Raw genomic sequence first — 20,090 nt, forward strand, 5'->3', positions numbered from 1 at the left:
CACCATAGGGTTCCAGACCGCCGCCTTATTCACGATCCCCCCCAAATTTTCCTCACATCACATTAACAGAACCGACACGGTGCACGCAGCACTTCTACAGTACACATCTGGTTTCTGCAGACTTCTCAGCCCTCGACGATGACGTAGCAGCAAAAGAAGAGGGGCTGAAGGAGCCACTCCATCTGTTTCTGCTGAAATTCCAGTTTTTCCTGAGTGTGAGACGGGATCTGCGGTGGTGATGATGCAGAGCCAAGATGGAGGAACAGAGGGGACGGAGCACAACATCTGTTTCTGCTCAGCGAGCGGCACGGTTCTGAGGAAAAGGGCCCGTGGAGCTGGCCTTACGGGGGAATGGACGCTGTGAGCGCCAAGCCAGGCTGCTGCCTTACTGGCACCATGGCGATAGCCACACACACGGAGAAAGAGGGCATCAAGGGCAAAGCGTAGGTGGCTGTGTGTGTGTGTGTGTGTGTGTGTGTGTATGCATGTGTGGTATTTCGGGTTGGACTGCGCTCGGATATACCGGGCCAAGCTGCAACTTTGTCGGAATATTTGTAGTCTAACTCTCTGTCTCCTTCTCTCTTTTCTCACTGCTGAAGGAGTTTCGGATCCGTGTCTTGTTTCTATTTCCAGTGCTTCCACTGCCCTCCTGTCTCACCTCACCCGCCTCTACAATCTTACATTCCTCCCCTCTCTCTCTCTCTGTGTGTTTGCTTCCTATCCTTTGGACCCTCATGCTCTGATTGTTTTACAGGAAACCCAGTCACGAGGTGTTTGTATGCGTGCGTGTGTGTGTGTGTGTGTTAACGTGCGGCTTGTGTCGTACATCTAGCTGAGTCAGCCTGATCTCCGGAGCTGTACTGAGAACCCGGTAGACCAGAACAGACAGCTGATGACATGGTGACATGCTCCTGTCTGTCATATATGCTGCTGTTGTTGAAGCACCAGAGTGTGGGCATCATGAAACTCTGACACTTTTAGACTGAGAATTAAATTTAGCTTCCTTATACAACAGCTTGTGTGTGTAAGAAGCTCCTCAGTATCCCTCTAATTCTGTTAAGTCTAAAGTATTTCCTCTAAGGTGTGTTGGTGTTTTGATTCAGTACATCTCCAAACTCCTGCACATGCAATTTTTTTAAATGCAAGTATGTATATTTAAACAATAGGGAACACTGCGTGAGAAGCTTTATGTGTCAAAGTGTCTCGCAGGAGAACAAAAAGCCTGAACAAAGAAATATTACAGGTAACCCTGATTATCCCCAGAAATTGCCGTGACTTTTAGAATCATTCGCATGAAAGCAACCCGAGTAATTTACTGACATGAATTTATCGTTTTCTAATATCCAATTCAACAGCTGTCGAGCATCACTGAGCTCCTGCTTCGAGTGGACTGGCATGGCTGTTTGGTACTACGTCCACTAGAGGGCAGGTCTGAGTTGGCCTCTGAATTCAAAGGTAAGTTTCAGACAATGGAAAAACGTGGAGACGGTGGAGGAAATGGAGAATAAAATTGAAATAAAGTTAATTACAATAAACAGATTGTGGCAAAGAGAAGTGTCACCAAAGTCTGCTTATTTTTTGTGCTTTTTGGTCATCACACACATGAGCTTTGCTGTGCCACACTGCGCCCATGGTTACCGTATGCAACCCTAACCCCAGCTCCCTCATGACCGACAAATCCACACAGATAAATACAACTGTTCGCATTTAATGTTGAGCATAACATTTTTCTGCACACAATTTGAGGGAATGCACATCTTTCTGCCGTATTTTTTGTGAGAATTGCATGTTAAAAGTATTAAGCTGTAAAAATCAAAGGAACTCTACGTATTCAAAGGAGCTCGCATTAAAATTTGGCCCTGCGAGACTTTTCCTCTGGAGCTGACCCACACTGTGGAGACCTATTCCATAAACTTTATGGTTATAACAACTTTAAATTAAAAAAAAAAGTTTGACAAGTAGAAATGAAAAGTCAATTCATTTTTGTCTCTTCAAGTTGTTCCATCATCACCTCCTCAGATGTCCCCATGTGCTGTAAGGGGCACATAAAGTGGTACATACCGTTTTTTGTTTTTTTTTATTAACAAGAGATTAAAGAAGAAAAAAAAACGTGTGTGAGGGCAGGTATGTCCCTCAGTGTTTTTGCACATGCGTGCATGTGGGAGATGGGGCTGAACTGCGGCGTCTGAATCACGGAGCTCAAAGGTTCCCTTCATCCCATGCAGCACTGTACAGGTATGCGACACCACCCTTCTCCCCCCCTCCATCTCTCCTACCCCTTCTCTCGCCCACCAACAAGGCCGGTATTGTGGCGGAGGTAAAACGATAGCGCTGAGGGACGGGTTCAGCTATGCGGTTGCCCAGACAACCCTTCTTCCCCACCTTCTCACCTCAGTCTCCATCACCATCCTAACCCCCAGATCTTTTCAGCATGTTGATCCTGGCTTTTATTTTTCATCTCATTGAGTTTATGACAGAAAAAAAGGACAGAAGAAGTAAAACTGAGAAGGGAAATCCATCTTGTTTGCTTGAATGCAAAAGGGGCAGTAAGATTGTAAGAAAGCCAAGTTGGTCAAATAAAAAAGGAAAATGTAAAACAAAAAATCCATAAAGAGATATGTGGCAATTTGGTAGTACAGTTATGTTTCAGTTTAGAAAATAAAGAGGCTCTATTGTGACGTTCTTTAGCGTCTCTGTAGACAGATGTGTCATTTTAGGATTTGGCATGCTTGATCTTGTTTCATGAGTGTGCCACTTTGTCTCACTGCCTTGACTCTCGGCCTCGTCTCCTACCTTGTGTGTGCGTCTCTGGCTCACTGTTTCGTGGACTGCAGCGGTGTCGTCTTTCTGGCTTCTTGCCCCCTGGACTGCTGGCTCCGCCCCCTGACCCCGCTGACCCAAGCGATGGGGCGTGTGATTTGTTACTGCATCACAAACAAAATGAAATAACTCAATTTAATTTTCACGCAGATATATTACACACGCACACAAAAAAAAAGGGTATTTTGGAGAAAATTCTCAAATGATCAATTCATTTTTAAACATTTGAAGCAGCAAAATTCCTCTAAGTCAATAAAAAAGTATATATATATATATACACAAACCTTGATGGATTTATTCCATTAGTGGAAAAAAAATAACTAGACATTTTATTCAGTTAGTAAATGTCTTCAGTTCACGCTACAGAAACTTTATAATCAGAGATCCAAAAGTGATTTCTGGATGAGGTCCACATTCCAAAACAAATGATTAAATCCTAAATTAAATTTGCTCAAAACTTACAAGCAAAACCAAGTTAACTTTAAATGTCTATAACTGTTGAGTTATGACCCTAATCTGCTCTAATTTCCCACAGTAAAACTCAATGAGCACTCGCATTTTAAATTTGGCTTGCCCCACAATGGTTTTGTTGATGGGGAATATTTTACTACTTGTGCACCAATAATATTGACAATTATGTCTTTGTTTAGTCATTATTTCTTTAGAGTGATCTCTGGACCAGACTCCAACTTTTGAGAAAGGTTGCAATAGAATAAGTTTCTTCACTTAAGACAACAATAACCTTTTACTTGCTGAATAGTTAGCATATGCTAGTGCTAGCTATGCTTAAAATACCTACTTCGTCCAAAGAATTGTTCCCAGTGGCAATACAAAAAAAAAACAACTTCAGTCTTTCTTCATTCTTTGCTTTACACCAGAGAATGAGTTCCGCTTTAGATTTTTCTCTGAAATTAGCGTTTGGAGTCGGGGAAATGCTTCACACATGAGTGGAGAGTCTTCTTGCGGTAAGTTGGGAAAAAGGTAAATACAATAATATTGTATTTACAGAATACAGCTTTTTAGTACTTTATACCTTTTTCTACGACTCTTTCAATGGCAAAACCAAGAAAATAAAACTAAACAGCCTCATCTTATGTGTTAAGTATCCCTGTTTCAAACCCACAGAAGAAGAATGATTACCTGTATCCGTTGTGCGCTGGCCCAAGACTGCCCTTATAGAGAGTAGAAGGAGGAGAATTGAGTCGGTTCTGTCGCTCTAGTCTCTGTTCCTTTATCTTTTTAGGCTGTGGCTTAGTGTACGTCTCTTCTCTGCTGATGTAGTTGGACATCCCATAAACTGGGATGATTTCTGAAAGGAGAGAAGACACTGAAAATTTGGTGAAATTGATCATTTACATCTTATGACGCCCGATTGCATAATTCATCGTTTGAATCCAAAATCCCCGGTATTCAGGAGGGTGAGTGCGAGTACCTGGATCGCCGTACATCGGGGGAAGGTGGTGCTGGTAGTACTGGTGAGGCGGCAGCTCGCCCGGGCTGACAGGGGGATAGAAAGAGTGAGAGTTGGGAATGAAGTGGGGGTGAGCCAGGTATGGGGGGAGGTGGTGCGTGGGGGACAGAGCTGGAGAGTAAGAGGGAGGGTAGCACTCTGGGGACTGGGGGGTCACCACCACTCGGCGAACCCCTGTGGTATCCTCCAGCACCTGTGGAAATGGACAGAAAATACACAGTAAATATTGGTCTGTTTTCCCAGTTTCACACATTATAATAAGACGGAGTATTTTATATGCATTCTGACATGCACCAAAATGACAGATGCATTTACTGGACCTAGTAAAAAAATGATCATAACCCTTTAAACCAACAGATTTCAATGCATTTTCCTGGGATTTTATGTAACAGGTGGATGCAAAGTTGTGCATAGACCTAAAATAAAAAGAGATAAAAAAAATAAGTCCATGAAATACACATGATCATTTTCAAATTGATAATTAAATGGATACTTAAATAAATCTTGAGATAATTAAATAAATAAAACTGTGATTGATTAAAAAAAAGCATTCCTGTTAAATATTTTTATGCATTTTTTTTATTTCATGGGGAAAGGTATTCACCTCAAAGTTTTTTATTATTAATAACAGCATTCATGAATTTGTTTAATTTTTAATTAAATGGATCAATATTTACTTAGAAAACAGAGTATTCTAAATAAATACTCTAAAAAAAATATCCAGGTGATTTTTTTTTAGATGTGGAAGTCGAAGAAACGAATATAAATAACCAACTAGAATGCGCCCTGTCCATTCACCATGAGGTTCAGTATCCTCCTTAAATTAGTGCAGATTCCATAACATGTACTCACTTTTACATTCGTGAACTGGAACGAATGGACACTCGCACAAAAACACAGGCACACACATTCCAACCATTCAGTCTTCCACAGGCTTGCATTCCAAGGAAGGAGCAAACACACACTCCCTGCAGAGAGGGGAAGCAATATCAAGTCCCTAACAACACACACACAGAGACAGACACACACCAAATACTACCCCCCCAAAAAAACCTTTCACACAAACAGATCAGCAACATAGCATCAAAATGCAACTGAGGGAGGGAATAAAAGGGCTTCCAGAAAGAAAAGGAGAGTAGGGCCCCGTCTACCTCTCATCCTCTGCTCTACTGAGGAGCAGAAAAACAAGAGTGTTTACAAGAAAGCCAGGGCAAAGTCCCTGTGTGAGTACATGTGGAGGTGGCCTACATAACAGTCACACATGTGCTTTTTATTGGCGTGAACTCGCTAATTCAAATACACCTGCAAACGGGCTCATCCGCACACGACCGCCATCTGTCTGCAAGCAATCATCGGCACATGCTGACGACGACTTGTGCACGGTAAAAATCTTGACGCGTCTCAGCTGCTCACTACTTCTAACAAACATAGAAAGTTTTATTAGCATTTTTCAGCTAACCCCTTTTCCACTCAACAACAACAAAAAGAAAACTGCCCACCGACGGCCTGTCTGGCCTATCAGGCTTGTTTATGTAAGAGTGACAGCGTTTCCCGCTCGCACTTGGCCGGCTCCCTACGAACACACACCCACACACACACACACACACACACAGGCAAACACAAACACACACCCACGGTGTGCCAATGACCTGACTTCCATTGGCGTAGAAGCGCAATCTCAACACAAACACGGCACCAATGCATTCACAGCACTCTACTTGTGAGAACCATCTGACTCGTTTTGCATAACCCTCCCCTCCCTCCCTCCTTTTTTTTCCTTTTATATAATTTAATAGAAAACGCAGACACAACTGCATACAAGTGACTCAAAAAGCAAAACGGCCCTCACGTCCCGAATTCAGCACATTCCTGTAGTGTCGAGGGGAGGAGGGCGCCCTGGTTGCTTGTGTGCTTTTTACACTTCGACTAAGCAGATAGGTGCAATGCCTGGTATTTGATTAGTGTGTGTGTGTGCGTGTGTGTGTGTGTGGTTTGAGCACGAGTTGTGGAAACTTTTCTTTAACTAATGCTTTTCATTCTTGAATGATGGCTCCCAGATCCTCTTGAGTTCTGCAGAAATTTCCCAAGAAACGATCTGCCTCCGAGAGGTTCCTTTGCGCGCTTTGTTTTTTTTGTTTTTTAGCTTTAGACCGTTTTGGTTTTTGTGGCTCAAAAATGGGATGAAAAGTGAGAAATCTGTAAACAAACACCCTGAGGAGAGGAATTTTCCTGAACCAGATGAGAGCTTATGAGCTTCCTGCACAATGCACAAATTGTATTCTGGAGCTTTCTTCCTTCTACAACAACAACATCGACTATGAAACATATGTGGATAATAGCCCCCGAGTGGCTTGCTCGATTTGATGTAAAAGAACGAGTGGTTTCATTGCACTTTAATCGAAGACTGATTATCTGTGATTTAAAAAAAAAAAAAGGAAAGCAACACTTATTCTTGCCACTGATGAAATGATCCAACATCTTGGTCATTAAAGTTTACAAAAAATTTGATAGACGGGGATATAAAGTATACGTTGACGGCCGTTTTAGTTTAACACAGCGACCGTCCATGTTTCGAGACTTCTCAGCAACCAAATTTGTTTCATTGAATAAAGAGAAACAGGAAGTAGTGTTCCTTCAGTCCACTAGCAAAGCGGCGATATTACCCTAACTTCCATAAAGCCAAAGAAAAACTGGTGAGCTGCCACACTTTCTGTGGCGTCTTATTCAAAGAAAAGCTATGAAGGAAGATTCAAGTACTTCTGAGCTTCTTGCATCTAGTAGAAGTACTGAAATACAATCATGCGTAAAAATAATACGCCGTGCAGATTTAGACTTCAATTTATTTTCATTTAGCCAAGCATTTGATTTCTAGTAGGAAATGACATTTCTCAAAGATAAATTTGCAAAACATAACAAAATATATGAGTTTTGAAGAAACTTGTTCTTATTTACCCTGTATTAATCGTACCCTTCATTATAAACAACAGACGAGTTTTAATGCTGTGACAGCAATCAAACCCTTCTCATAATTGCTGGCCAGGTTCCTGCATGTCTCCACCGGTATTTTTGAAGTATAATCTTTGGTGATGATGAGCTCCGAGTCTTTGAGTTTGGAATGCTTTATTATGATCGCCCTGATCTTATAATCCCTGCATAGATTATTAGATTCAAGATGGGACTGCGGCTGGGTTACTGAATTTTTTTTTTTTAATTATTTCCTTTCAGACGAAGCATGTTGGTTAGAGTGGAAGATTACTTTCAAGCAAAATCTGACGAAGGTAAAAATCTTTCGGGCTTAAGTGTACCCCTAGCTCACGAGACAAGATGATGCCCAACTGCAGTTTTGAGAACGAGACAAGAGTTTAGACCCCTTATTTGTTCCATAGTGGGGTTTTGAAGACTCTAATCAGTGTAATATATTACAAACCAGGACTGATCATTAATATTTATGTGCACATCTTCTAAGGTGGTCTGATGCAAAAACAGCTAACAGTGACTGCATCTTGTGTTTTTTAAAAAAGATGATGCCATGTTTTCAAAAACCTCAGCTCAGGTTTGATCCATGGAGTTATTTTAGATGTCAAAGAAGAAATGATTAAATGTAGAAAACAGTCACCGTTAGTTTAGCGTCAAGAGAAAATGACGTGGTTAGCAGCCAACGTTATGTCCTTACATCGTTTACGAATCGTTTGCGTCTTGTCCGTCACACTTCCAATGTTTCTTTTTCTATTTACTTCTTCACTGCAAACGCTGCAGAGCGTCAGGTCGGCTCTATCAACATCAGAAGAACTGCTTCCCTTCTTACTTCAAAATAAGAGTCTAAAACACTGATATAAGAGGACATCAAAAGAAGCAAGCAAGCAAGCACACATTTACTTCCCTCTTAAGTCAATTTTATAGATTTTGAGCTTAGAATAAATATCCAGGCATTGTATAATGTGTATTTTGTGGGGCATTGTGGTCCATGGTAAAGCAAGTGTAATAAAAATCGTGCCACTGGCATTAAAAGTGACCTAGATTACGTGACAAGTTGGTGCATCAGCCAAAATCCGTTATGTCTGCTCATGTATAGAAAAAAAAAAATAAAAATCTGAAACAGTCCATCTTTAAACTTCTCGAAGGAGGTCCCCATTTTGTGGTGGGATAAATTATCCATCTGAAAGATATTCCACTGAACTTTTATAGGGACACTGGAAAACTAGAAGGGAAGGATGGGAAATGGGTTTCACACCAACGTGTGCATGTGCTCCATAACATCCAAGTTAAAGGAACAAATTAACTCGAGTTCTACAGAAGCCTGTTAACGACGCATTAATTCAAAACACATGTCAAGAAGGGGGGAAAAAAACATCTAAAACATGCAGCACAGTGTACCCCAAGGACAAAGATTAGGAAACACTGTTCTGGGGAGAAATGCAAACCCGTAAAGTTGCAAACGGCGAGAAAAAGAGCGGTCTACGCTGCACGCCAGCGATACTTCTAAAGATAATATCTGGCGTGTGTGTGTGTTTTATGTTTCCACTGAAAAATGAGAGATGCAGATGAGACCGAGCGTCACACAGTGCAAAGATTTTAAAAACCTACTGACAAAGGAAAAGCAGCAGAGACCGCTTGACACATGTTGGTTGATGACATCACAAGAGGCATAAGAATCGATCTGACATTTGTGGACAAACATCTTGTTACCCATTTTGACACATAATTAAAAGTTGGATTTGAGTTACAACAGATTCAACCTGTTCTATACGTGGCAATGTATATTTAATGCGAGTTTGATTTATTTTACAAAAAAAAAAGTCTGGCTAGTAACTTTTTTTTCCAGTGAGGGGGAAAAAAAACATGCGAACCAGCCTACCTGTGAGATGTAACCTGGGGGTACGTGTATCGGGGGGATTGACCCATTCGGGGACATCATGGGAACCTCAGCAGGACCTGCAAGGGGGAACAACAAGTATTTACTTAACCGGGCGAGTCAAGCTAAAGCAAATTCTCATTTACATTTGTTAATTTGCAGAGCACATGCAGGGACACAAACACGGCTCCACACAGAGCGCAGGGCGGACCACCAACCAGAAAACCATGTTTGCTTCAAGAGGGCCTCCAAGTGCATCGACATCATTAATGACATTACCAATGCAGTCACATTGCGCCGTTTTACAGTGCTTCGCTAAGGTTTTCATTCCTCTTGGAATGCTTAACTTTATTTTTTGCCCAATGGTCTTTACAGAACAGCTTGTGCTCGCTTAAATTGGATGGTGGGTACCTAGGGACATCGGTTTCATCAAGACTTGCAATAAATTCTTGATTGGATTTTGGTCTGTAGTTTGGGACATTTAAAGACATGCATATTATGTAATGTGAACCAAGTCCAACACATTTTGGACCAGTTTTATTTAACTCCATCCATCTTTCCGTTAATTCTTTTCCCACAAAGAAAATGGATCTTCACACCCAGACGTTGCCGCCACCACACAGTCGGCATTTTTTCTTATTTATTTTTTTAAGTTTAAAAGGTAAGCGTATCTGTAATTTTTATTTCTCTTCACAATGTTTTTTTTTTTTTTTTTTTTACACATCTTTGGTAGAAACGGCAGCATTATTGTACGAGACAAACACGGGGTTACACACTTTCCCTCCAAGATGAAATTTTAATCTTTCCCGTGAAAGCGAAGCACAAATATTCTAAATAGAATTAACAGACTAAAAATTGATGTTGACTTTTCCACCGTCCGCATCTCCCTTCTCCAAAAAAATAAAACCTCCCCATCCCTCTCCTCCTCTGCCTTTCCGCGATGGAGATCTGCGGCTGTTAAAGTCATCGGGACCCCTCGGGGACAGCTGGAAGCAGACCTGGCCTTAGAATAAATCACCCAGCGGAGGTGCACATGCAGAGGAGGCCCTGGCTAACCACAAACACACATGCATGAAAACATGATAGTATTTTCAGCCCGAGTAAACACGTGTTAAAGGATTTCCACCACCTGATCTAATTTAAAGGGTTTTTCTTTTCTCTTTTTTTCTTTTTTTTTTTTTTAAAAACCCAAAAACATACAAAAGATGTGTTCAGTCTAAACTCTTGTGGAAAAAAAAACTATGATATGAAGAGTTTTCAAACTTTATTTAGATGAAGTGACTGCCACAAACTTCTCCCAGGGTCCTTTACTCATTTCCTCCCAAGTGACTCCAACACCTCAGTTACTGCTCTTACTCACTCGATCCTACGTTCAATCCCAATTTTTTTTTAGCCACTACTATGTGAATCTCCCTCTTTTACTCCAGCTATTACTCACATCCGTCATCCCCTCACTTCATTCCTCCTATAATGCATCTTTTCCAACCCCCCCCCTTGTTGGTCATCTTCTTTCCTCCTCCTCCTCCCTTTCCGCAAGTGTCCGTGCTCCCTTCCCTTCCCTTCACTTCTCGACCGCACAAACGGGTAACGCTCATGCAAACACAACCAGAGTAAAGTCTTCAGTGTGGGTGCAGTGAGTCGGCCGCAGGTAGTCAGAGACAGGCCTCATTCAGCGCCGTCTGCTTCCTTACCGTGGGGAGCGGGACTGGATATGAAAGTGCTCATGAAGAAGGTCATAGCAGAGGGAGAGCGCACACACACACACACACGCACACACACACTCCCTCCAAACTGCTTTCCATTGCTGCTCACAGCACACTTTCCCCATTGCTCACACATTCTCCTCACAGTTACCGTCTCTCAGACACACATTCTTAGCAAACAGACGTATGTTTAGACAGTCTCTCCAGCCTCCATGCTCTTCACTCAGCAAACGGCAGCATTCCTCAGTTCATACACACACACAGACGTATATATACTCACAGAAAATTCCCATCTTTGGCCCCCAGGACTGGACCCAGCAGGCCTAACTACTCCCCCCACCCCACTAACCCATCCCTAAAGTACAAGACACTCTTTGTCCCGCTACTCCTCATACACTGCTGTAAGCCGCACAATATTGAGACTTGTGTTTAGAAAAGCTCAGCAGAGTTGTACTGCGCGCGTGTGTGTGTGTATGTGTGTGTGTGTGCTGTGTGTGCATGTGCGAGGGATCTAGTGTGTGTGATAACGTCACCTTCGGGGTCTCGTCTCTAGCTTTACCCTCTAAAGCACCACAAATAAAGTCGTGGCTTCCTCTGCTTAATCCTGCTGGAATCCCAGACAACAGAGTTCCACCAGCTCCCCCCACTCCCACTCCACAGCGCACTCATCTACCATCTGTTGCTGCTTCCACTTCCGACTGCTGGAGCAGTTAGGTCAGAGGATGAGGATGAGAACGAGGTCAGGTGATGCGTGTGGCACAATGTAATTTGAAATTGTCTGGGCATCAGCCTTTGCAATCTGACCATTCTAGGACATTTATGCAACACCTGGCAAACTCATTCACACCACCTGAAGTTTTCGGGATTTTGTCCCATTACAACCACAAACTGCACCACAAAAAAAAAAAATAAATTAACTGATAAAACTAGTAATCTTATCTCAAAAATCAAGATTTCCTATCAGAGAAGGCAAAAAGCCAAGTGCCATCAGATCATGCTCACTATGTGGTGTGGAAGTTGTTACTGATGGAGGAAGACAATGTTTTAATATCATACAAATATGGGACAGAAAAATGTAATTTTATATACATTTCAGTTTTATTGTACAAATATTTTAAAGAACAAAGCTAGTTCTAAATCAAATCCAAAGGACCTAAATTCACAGCGTAATGGAGCCATTTTTATTAACTACACACCCAACCTCACATGGACACCACTGTAGACTTTCAGTTCCATCACATAAGGCAATTCACAGAGAACTTGCCGTAGTCGCCATGTGTACAGAACAGGAACGAGCTTGCAATGAACATGTGTTTTTTTTCTTCTTTTTTTCTTCTTTTTTACCACCTGGGTGGTGAGGAGTTGCAGCCGTAGCACGTTATAGATGGGAAAACAAAAACCCGTGCAACACCGGAAAAGGTCTCGGTACGCAATGTATGCTGGGAAAAAAAGTTCCAGTACCCAAAACGGTAAACTTTAGAAGTGTTGGTTACTGCGCTTTGATGCATACTGGCCCCGTTACAGTACTGGGACAAGACTGTTTTCTGTATCAGTAAGGTGCTTAGAGTGAGAGGAAACTGTTGGAAGCTATTTAAAGGAAGGAAAATGCATGTCTAGACATGTCAGTCATTCATCCAGACTGCGAAGAGAAAGACTGACAAAGAAGGACGCTTCCAACAGATAGCAGGAAGCGTCTGCCATCTGCCAAAGACATTACAGCTTTATAGCATTTTACCTCAGTCTATCATGTTGGACTGGAACATGCTGGCAACTAAGTGGAAATAAAAGAGTTCAAGTAAAGACTCATGTTCCCTAGGAGATGCTGCTGTTTTTGTGCAAGCTGTGCTGGTTGTGTTAATCACTAATCCATGAGTCTATGGCCAGTTTAAAATTGTGTCCGTTACTTTTCTGAAAATAATATTGAGGTAACCTTCATAAGACAGCTGTAAATGTCATAACCTCTGATTTAATGTTGACACAAAGTAGTCAGTCCCCAGTTTGTTTTTTTTAACCTTTAAAGAGCTCCCATTGTGATAAATCTCAGCCTGTAGCAAATCTTTATCTGCTGTCCTTTAGGGAAGGTGGATCAATGGATCCTCTGTCCTCTGTGTGCTGAAGACGAGTGTCAAATGTGAGGCTGTGGGTCCCGGCAGCTAAAGCGAGACCGAAACTGGATTATGAAAGAAAGCAGCAAATCTACAACAGAAGTGATTAAGGCGGCAAGACTTAAGATGCTGCCATGGCCCAGTCAAAGTCCAAATTCACAAACCTCACTAAAATGAAGGCAAGTTGTAGAGGGAAAAAAAAAAAAAAAACTTGATCAGGATTTCTTCAAAGATGTAAGAGTTTAATGAAGTCAAAAAGAATCCCACTGCAGAGTTAATGTTGCTTGAGTTCATTCTACAAGTTATTGAATCTTAATGTACTTAGTTTTTTCAGTCATAGCTGAATGACATGATAGGACAGTGGCTCATGTTGGGAAATAAATCTGTTTAAGAGAAGCGACAGACCAGAAAAACAGCAAGAAGAAAAGCTTAGCTTTTTTTGTTTGGTGTCAAAAATAAAATAAAATAAAAGACAGAAACGGTAAATCTCAGGGCAGGCCAGAGGAAGCAGGTGTTTCCTCAGGTGTTTTATGGGAGGCTACTCTGAAACTGTAAAAGCATAGAAGTTTTCTTTTTTGTCAGCAAAACAGAAAATGATGTGCTGCAGCAAAACTGCTCCTTTTTTCCTGGTAAATGATAACGCAGCACATCTCCTGCAGTGCTAATAAATTACGCTGGAGTCTCACCTCTGAAAGTTTGACCTGAGTTACTAAAAGTTTACACGAGAAATAAACACATAAATCTACGGTAAACAACCCGCCTCGCGCTTTGCCACACACAGGCATAAACACACAAACTCACAGCTACGCTGCTCCTGAACTGGCCCATCCAGAAAAAAAAAAAAAAAAAAAAAAAAAAAAAAAAAGAAGGGCCAGCCAAGGAGACCAGCCTGTGATTCTGTCCAGCTGCCCATACATCCATCCGAACGCAGAGAGGGAGACGGAGACGGAGAGGAGATGATGCAACAGTTCAGATGTTTCTCATGATGCAGCTGTCAAAGACAGCTGTGTTAGGGCCCCAAGAAAACAAAACACGCCATCAAAACCAGAAAGAGTGGCCACACACACACACACACACACCCAATTACTTGCATCCCTAAAAATGCAGCAGCTTAAACGCAGGCATTCATCCTCATCTATAGATCAGTCAAGACTGATGACAGTAAATTTAGGTCAACTGTGTGAATCGCTGCTCCAGTGGCGCCCCAACGAAGAGAAGCACTTTCTTTCTTTCCTTCTTTCCAATCATTCCCCTCATCCATGCACATGTGGTCAACACATTGGAAGGAAACACAAACCCTCCTGGGAAAGCATGTGTGAGCGTTTGTATGTGCGGGGCGTTGGTATCCAACGAACGGAGCCTGTTAGCCAGCTGACCTACATACACACCGACTTGACACGAAACGATTTCCCAACACAGCAAAAACGAATTAAAATACCGATACCTATGAGTTTTAACCGTTAATTGATCTCTGTGTGCACTACCCATGCGTGTGTGCATGTGCATGTGTGTGTGTCTGGGTCTGGGTCAGTTGTGACGTGGCGTTGCCTGGAAGTTATGTAAGCATAAGCAGGGTAATGTTATCTGTCCTTGGAGCTCTGAGAGCAAGACACTCCCACGACAGTTTCCTCTACAGTCAGGCCAACACACACACACACACACACGGTACCACTCCACATAGGCCATTCTCTTTAGAGTGTATGGTTGCATTTCAGACGATAAACATATTTCAGCATCATTTAAGTGACTACAATGTGGAGCATGACGGAAAGTCCGAGACAGAAAAGGAAGCAAATAAAAAGGAGAGATAATGTGGTTAAGCAGGAAATGTGGGAGACAACTTAAAAATAGCACAGAGTGCTAAATATACACACACACACAGCTTGTGGTGCGTGGGCAAAGAAACACACATCGCAACGCCCAGAAGTTCATCTCCAGTGAGTCAAAGATCTTTCTTCTCCCCCCCGCCCCTAAGCAGGGTGGGGCTTGGTGATTGGGGAGGAAGTCTAGTCTTCCTGCACCACCCTGCCTTCAGTCCATTATTCTCATGACACCGATACGCTGCAGAATGATGCACAATCGGGTTCACATCAGCCCACATACACAGAAACGGGTTCTGAAACTTCAGGAAAATTTCCCTGACACCGTGTCTGCAGTTCGAAATGTCTGTTTGATTGGACGCCGGAGAAAACTTTCCTCTGGCTGTTCCCTCCTTTTGCTGCACACTGCTGATTAGCTGGCTGCAATGAGGCTGCAAAACTTTCCCCTCACTTGCAACAAACAAATTCAACTAACGATTTCTACTTGTGTATAATATGAACAATCAAGGTGGGAATACTAAAAAAAAAAAAAGCCCCACCCATCACTTTTAAAACAAGTAATGTTTTAAAAGTACAGAAGGCAAACTTTACGCGGCACGTCATAAAAATGCGTCATATTCTGACAAAAATTTGTCATATGGACCAGGCACAGGCCGTTTGACAGGATGTCTAATTTTAAAAACTTATGGCAAAGTCCTTCTAATTTGATGACAGAGTGTTGAGTTTTCTGTGGCTTTGTGAGGCAGAGTACTGCACCCACATATTGCTGTGCACTGCCAATCAGCTGGAAGAGAGCACTAAGCCCCGTTTAATTCAGTTTTAGCTACAGATAACACTATAACCGTAATAATTAAGATTACTGTAAGAATCTAAGAGGCCAATGTGTATTTAGGACTAACGCATCATATTTTCAATGTTACAAACAGACTGACATGTCACATGCGTTTTATTCAACAGTTATTTGAGCGGGCTGGTCAAGCTTAAAGATCGCACAGCTTAAAAACCGGTTTTTAGTGTGTGTGTGTGTGTGTGTGCAGGTATGTGTAAACACATTCCTTGAGACGAGGGAGCCACTCCACTATAAGCCTCTAAGCTCAAAATTGCATAACAGTGCCTCGAGGAAATCAGTAGAAAGCCTTATCAGCCAAGCCAGCTGATGAAGTTATAAACTGCATGATGACATCATCAGCATATGACATCAGCATGATACAAGGAAGTGTTTGCCAAGTGTTGCTTGCAGAAATCAGATGCGTTTTCCTGGCATCTGGCTCTTGCCTTTTATGTACAGAAGACAAAAAAAAAATGAAGTCATGACTTGATAAAAACAATATAATACAGTAAATATGGGTAGATGCAAGACTGCTACACTGAGTTACGTGCTGCTGGTTATCAGAGATGAAAATTTCAAGCCACAAAATAATTTAGGGTTAGGTTTAAAATACAGTCAAAGTTCAGTTTTTGTCCTAATTTCACAGAAATATGAAGCTGCATTTAGCAGCTTTATAATTCAGCTTTGTGGTGATACATGAAACCAACCGATCCAAAATTATAACTAATAAGATACCAGAGCCCCATAGATGTATGAAATAAATCCATAGGTTTAAAGAAATTTGTGGAAGAACACCCATTGTTTTTCAAATATGGTATATATTTTATTCCACAAGCATCCCTCTTATTCTTTTTTCCACATTTATTACTTTGTCAACAGGTCTTCTACTTTATGTTCTTAATTTGTTATCCAGCCATCGGTCCACTACCTGACTCGCTTATCCCTAGCAGCTAGTGGGTTTGCGAGGGGTACTGGTGCCAATCTCAACAAGCGAGAGGCGGGGTACGGTCTAGACCGGCCACCAGTCCATCGCAGAGCTAATTTATTACACTATACACCATGTGATATTCAGTGTAACTGCAGCTATATGTTAAAGTTTTGAAATGTTACTCAGCCGTCCAATTTAAACGTGTCCCAGGCAGGAGTATCCTGTTGGCCTCTATAATTCTTGCTTTACATTTTCCATTTTATTAAGAAAAATAATATGTTTAAGCTTGGGTGTCTTCAAATAAAGGCAATTAGAATCTTTTCAGGGGTTTTTTTTTAATCCCTTTTAGCCAACATTTACTAAAACTGCTGTATTTACATAATGCATGACTTGACTCATGATGTAATTTAAATTCATAACAGAGGAAAGGGAGAACATTGCCAATCTGAAAGTAAAAAAAGCAATAGATTTGTTTTTGAGCGGGTCTATAACTTCTGTGCATCCATTTATACATTTCTTTTCAATTTAATGTCCAAACCTAATTAGGTTTTATTTTCCTGACATTAAAACAAACAAATGCTACTTTATTCTGGTATCTGCAGCATATTATCCGTGTGCGAGTGGCCGTCAAGACTGCAATCCATGGTCTGTTTAGCATGTGTGGTTGCCAGCCCATATCTCCACCCAACCCGGATCCCTCTCTGGTTTTCCCCCACCCAGAGGAGGGGTGCCGTCGGGCGACCTACTTCTACTGCTGGGCCCGCTCCAGAAAACAGCAACGTAACGTCTGGAGGGACACCGAACCCAGCCGCGCTTTGTTCTCAAAATCCTAAACATGTACAAACACACAGCCCAACAGCTGTGCACATAGTCATGAGGCAGTCGAAGGCACGCACAGGAATTCGTGCAACAAGACCAGAAACAGATTTCCAGTCGCACACACCTGGCCACATGTCGGCAAACTCTTTTGAGCGCCCCGCCGACATGAAAGCAACGCGGTGGTCCGTCCGACTGCAGAGCACGGCGACATTTCAACGGCTGCGCCGACATAAACCACGGTCACCTCGGCTTAAAACATCAGAGAACAGACTCACTTCCAGACATAACAAGTCGTGTTCTTGCCCCCGCTGTTCTTTTCTAACATCACCCAACAACTCTGTTCCGAAGCCTGCAGATAGGCTTGTTTTGGGAATGGTATCCAAGCTACAGCGGCTGCATGGATACGGCATACTGTACTCTACTTATCACTCAAGTATTCGCAAACATTCAAATTCACGCGCACACACACCGACGCACGCACACACACACAAAAAAGCATGCAATTAAACACACAAAGATACACAAGTCAGACACTTGTGACTCATTGTATCCATTCCCTTATTAACTCTGCATGTGTACGAGAGAAGAGAGCGGGAGAAAGAAGAAGTGCAACAGCTGTTGGGTTATAAACAAACTCGGAGTCATGAAACGCTTTCCTGACATTGCTCCGATCTCCCCTTAAATCCACAATGCTCCCACCTTGCCACCCCCCCATCACCACCACCCAAAACCAACGTCCCGGTTTGGACCGCAGCTGTACTTCCTTCCCCCCCTCCCTCCCGCCCGCCCTGCCCTCTGCCATTCAACACGCTTCTCTCCTGTCTATCCACATGTTAATATGGGGGCATTCCTGGAGTGTGAGTCACAGTCTGAACAGTAACAAGTTTGTGTCCACCACAGAGCGCTGCGGGGAAAGAGTGCGCACTGATAAGAAGGGAGAAGAGAGAAGAAATGGAGAAGCTATGCGCACGTCAGTGGAAAGGCAGAAAGTGGGCTGGAAAGGCTAGATTAGCAGGGACTTTCCCTCAAACCCTTGAAATTCTATTTCTGCCTCTGCAATGCGCGCACGGATGCCAAAAAAGGTTCAACCCGGGAACAGATGTGGTGGACACCGTGTATATATGCAAGAGCAGAAGAGTCACCGTTGTCTCAGGTCGTTCCTCGACTTCTCTTGGCTCCTACTGAAACGCGCGTCCCATCTGATCAGCGAGGGCAAAAAAAAAAAAAAAGAAGTGGGGCTTCCCTATGAAACTCACACACATGATGTAAACAATGACTTGTGGAACTTGAAGCTGTGCAGAGGAACTCTGTCACATTTTGAAAGCAATCCTCTTCAAAGCATTTAAAATTTGAAGTGGGAATAATCTAATCCTTGTAGTAAATATAGCAACCTGATTTGAAGCAAAATGGATATTTTTCATAGATATTCTTCACACTAATAATTAATCAGCATTTCAGTTGCTGAACTTTTACCCTCCTTGATGCCCACAACTGTTTCGTATTTTGTTAAAGAGGCAGGAAGCTGAAGATCAAACACTGACCAGGGCATTACAATGATTAAAAAGACAGAGAGGAGTCAAGAAAATGTAGCCAACTGGCATCACTTTCACACATTTGCCTACACTGCAGCCCTGAAGGATGCCTTATGTGGCATACGTTTATATTTTGCTCCCCTTTCCTCTGAAGTTAACAGTTCTTCTGTGTGCAACTAAACCTCAGTATAGATCTAGCTGTGCTTCAAGCGCCTTGCAAATTTGCTAGAGAACATTAGTGAACAACGAGCGTCACACGAAGACCAGGGAAGACAGCAGACAGGTCAGGGATGAAACTGTGGCGGTGTGTAAGGTGGGGTTAGGCTTTAATCCAAAGCTCAGAAGAATGAATCCGTTGACAGGACAGCTGTTAGCCCGCAACTCCACAAACGCGATCACTAAAGAAAAGCAAACTTGCAAACGGCAACTGAAAAGAGGGAGCTTTGGTCGCATCAGTCGGATGGTTGGAGTCAAGTAGAGGGGAAATCCTGGAGAAAAACGTGTTAGAAGCTGCAGAGATGAGGCATGTTTACCACCTAAACATGCAGCCAAAGCCATCTTGGAGCGGTTTACATGAGAGGGTATTCATGCAATACCCTCTCATGTGAAAGCCCAGTGAAAGTCCAGTTCGAAATTCAATTGATAAGTGAAATTAGATGGTCCCCTGCTTCTTCTCTTTGCAGTCTGGTTGAGCTTGCGTTATATTGCAAAGAAGAATCTGCAAAAAAAAAAAAAAAGTCGACAGCAAGAGTCCCGAAAACACTCATAGGGACTGGGAAATTAATGAATGCAACACTTTCAGTCTTTTTTTTCTTTTAATTTGCTTATTAAGTCACAATTGTGCAGTTCTTTATATTGGTGTTTAATATAAAATCCCAAAAAAGACATTGTGTGGTTGTAACAAGAAAAAAATGTGGAAAAGTTTAAGGTGCATGACTACTTTTGCAAGGCACCGTGAGGAAAAACGTGCAGATCTGCTAGACAAAAAAAAAAAAAAAAAAAAAAAAACACCAATTGAAAGTAAGTGAAAATTATAAAAAATGTTAAAATTTGAAGAAAAAAGGGGCGGGGGACCAGGAAGCAAGGGAGGAAGTAGAGAAGGATGGAAAGAGAACTGAACGAGGAGGCAGGGAGAATGGAGAGAAGGGGAACGGCTCCAGCTGTACCCTGAGCTTCGTAGGAGTGCCAAGAATTTCATTCTTGGAAAAGAT

At 42.3% G+C, this 20,090-nt stretch overlaps 1 protein-coding gene across 5 annotated transcripts in view; it reads right to left on the reverse strand.

Moving 5' to 3' along the window:
- Positions 1-20,090, reverse strand: part of fndc3ba (fibronectin type III domain containing 3Ba) — a 71,859-nt gene that overhangs the window by 41,640 nt on the left and 10,129 nt on the right. For 3 of the 5 annotated variants that reach the window (XM_016677709.1, XM_016677708.1, XM_016677711.1), the window contains exons 3-6: positions 9,147-9,223; positions 4,253-4,484; positions 3,961-4,147; positions 2,794-2,924 (exon numbers count right to left, since the gene is read on the reverse strand). In XM_016677709.1, the coding sequence (XP_016533195.1) occupies positions 2,794-2,924; positions 3,961-4,147; positions 4,253-4,484; positions 9,147-9,223 (627 nt within the window). The remainder of the gene's footprint in view (positions 1-2,793; positions 2,925-3,960; positions 4,148-4,252; positions 4,485-9,146; positions 9,224-20,090) is intronic. The other 2 variants (XM_007564509.2, XM_016677710.1) reach the window with 1 other exon arrangement.

This window comes from Poecilia formosa, unplaced genomic scaffold (genome assembly GCF_000485575.1).
Source record: "Poecilia formosa unplaced genomic scaffold, Poecilia_formosa-5.1.2 Scaffold160, whole genome shotgun sequence".
Classification (NCBI taxonomy): domain Eukaryota; kingdom Metazoa; phylum Chordata; class Actinopteri; order Cyprinodontiformes; family Poeciliidae; genus Poecilia; species Poecilia formosa.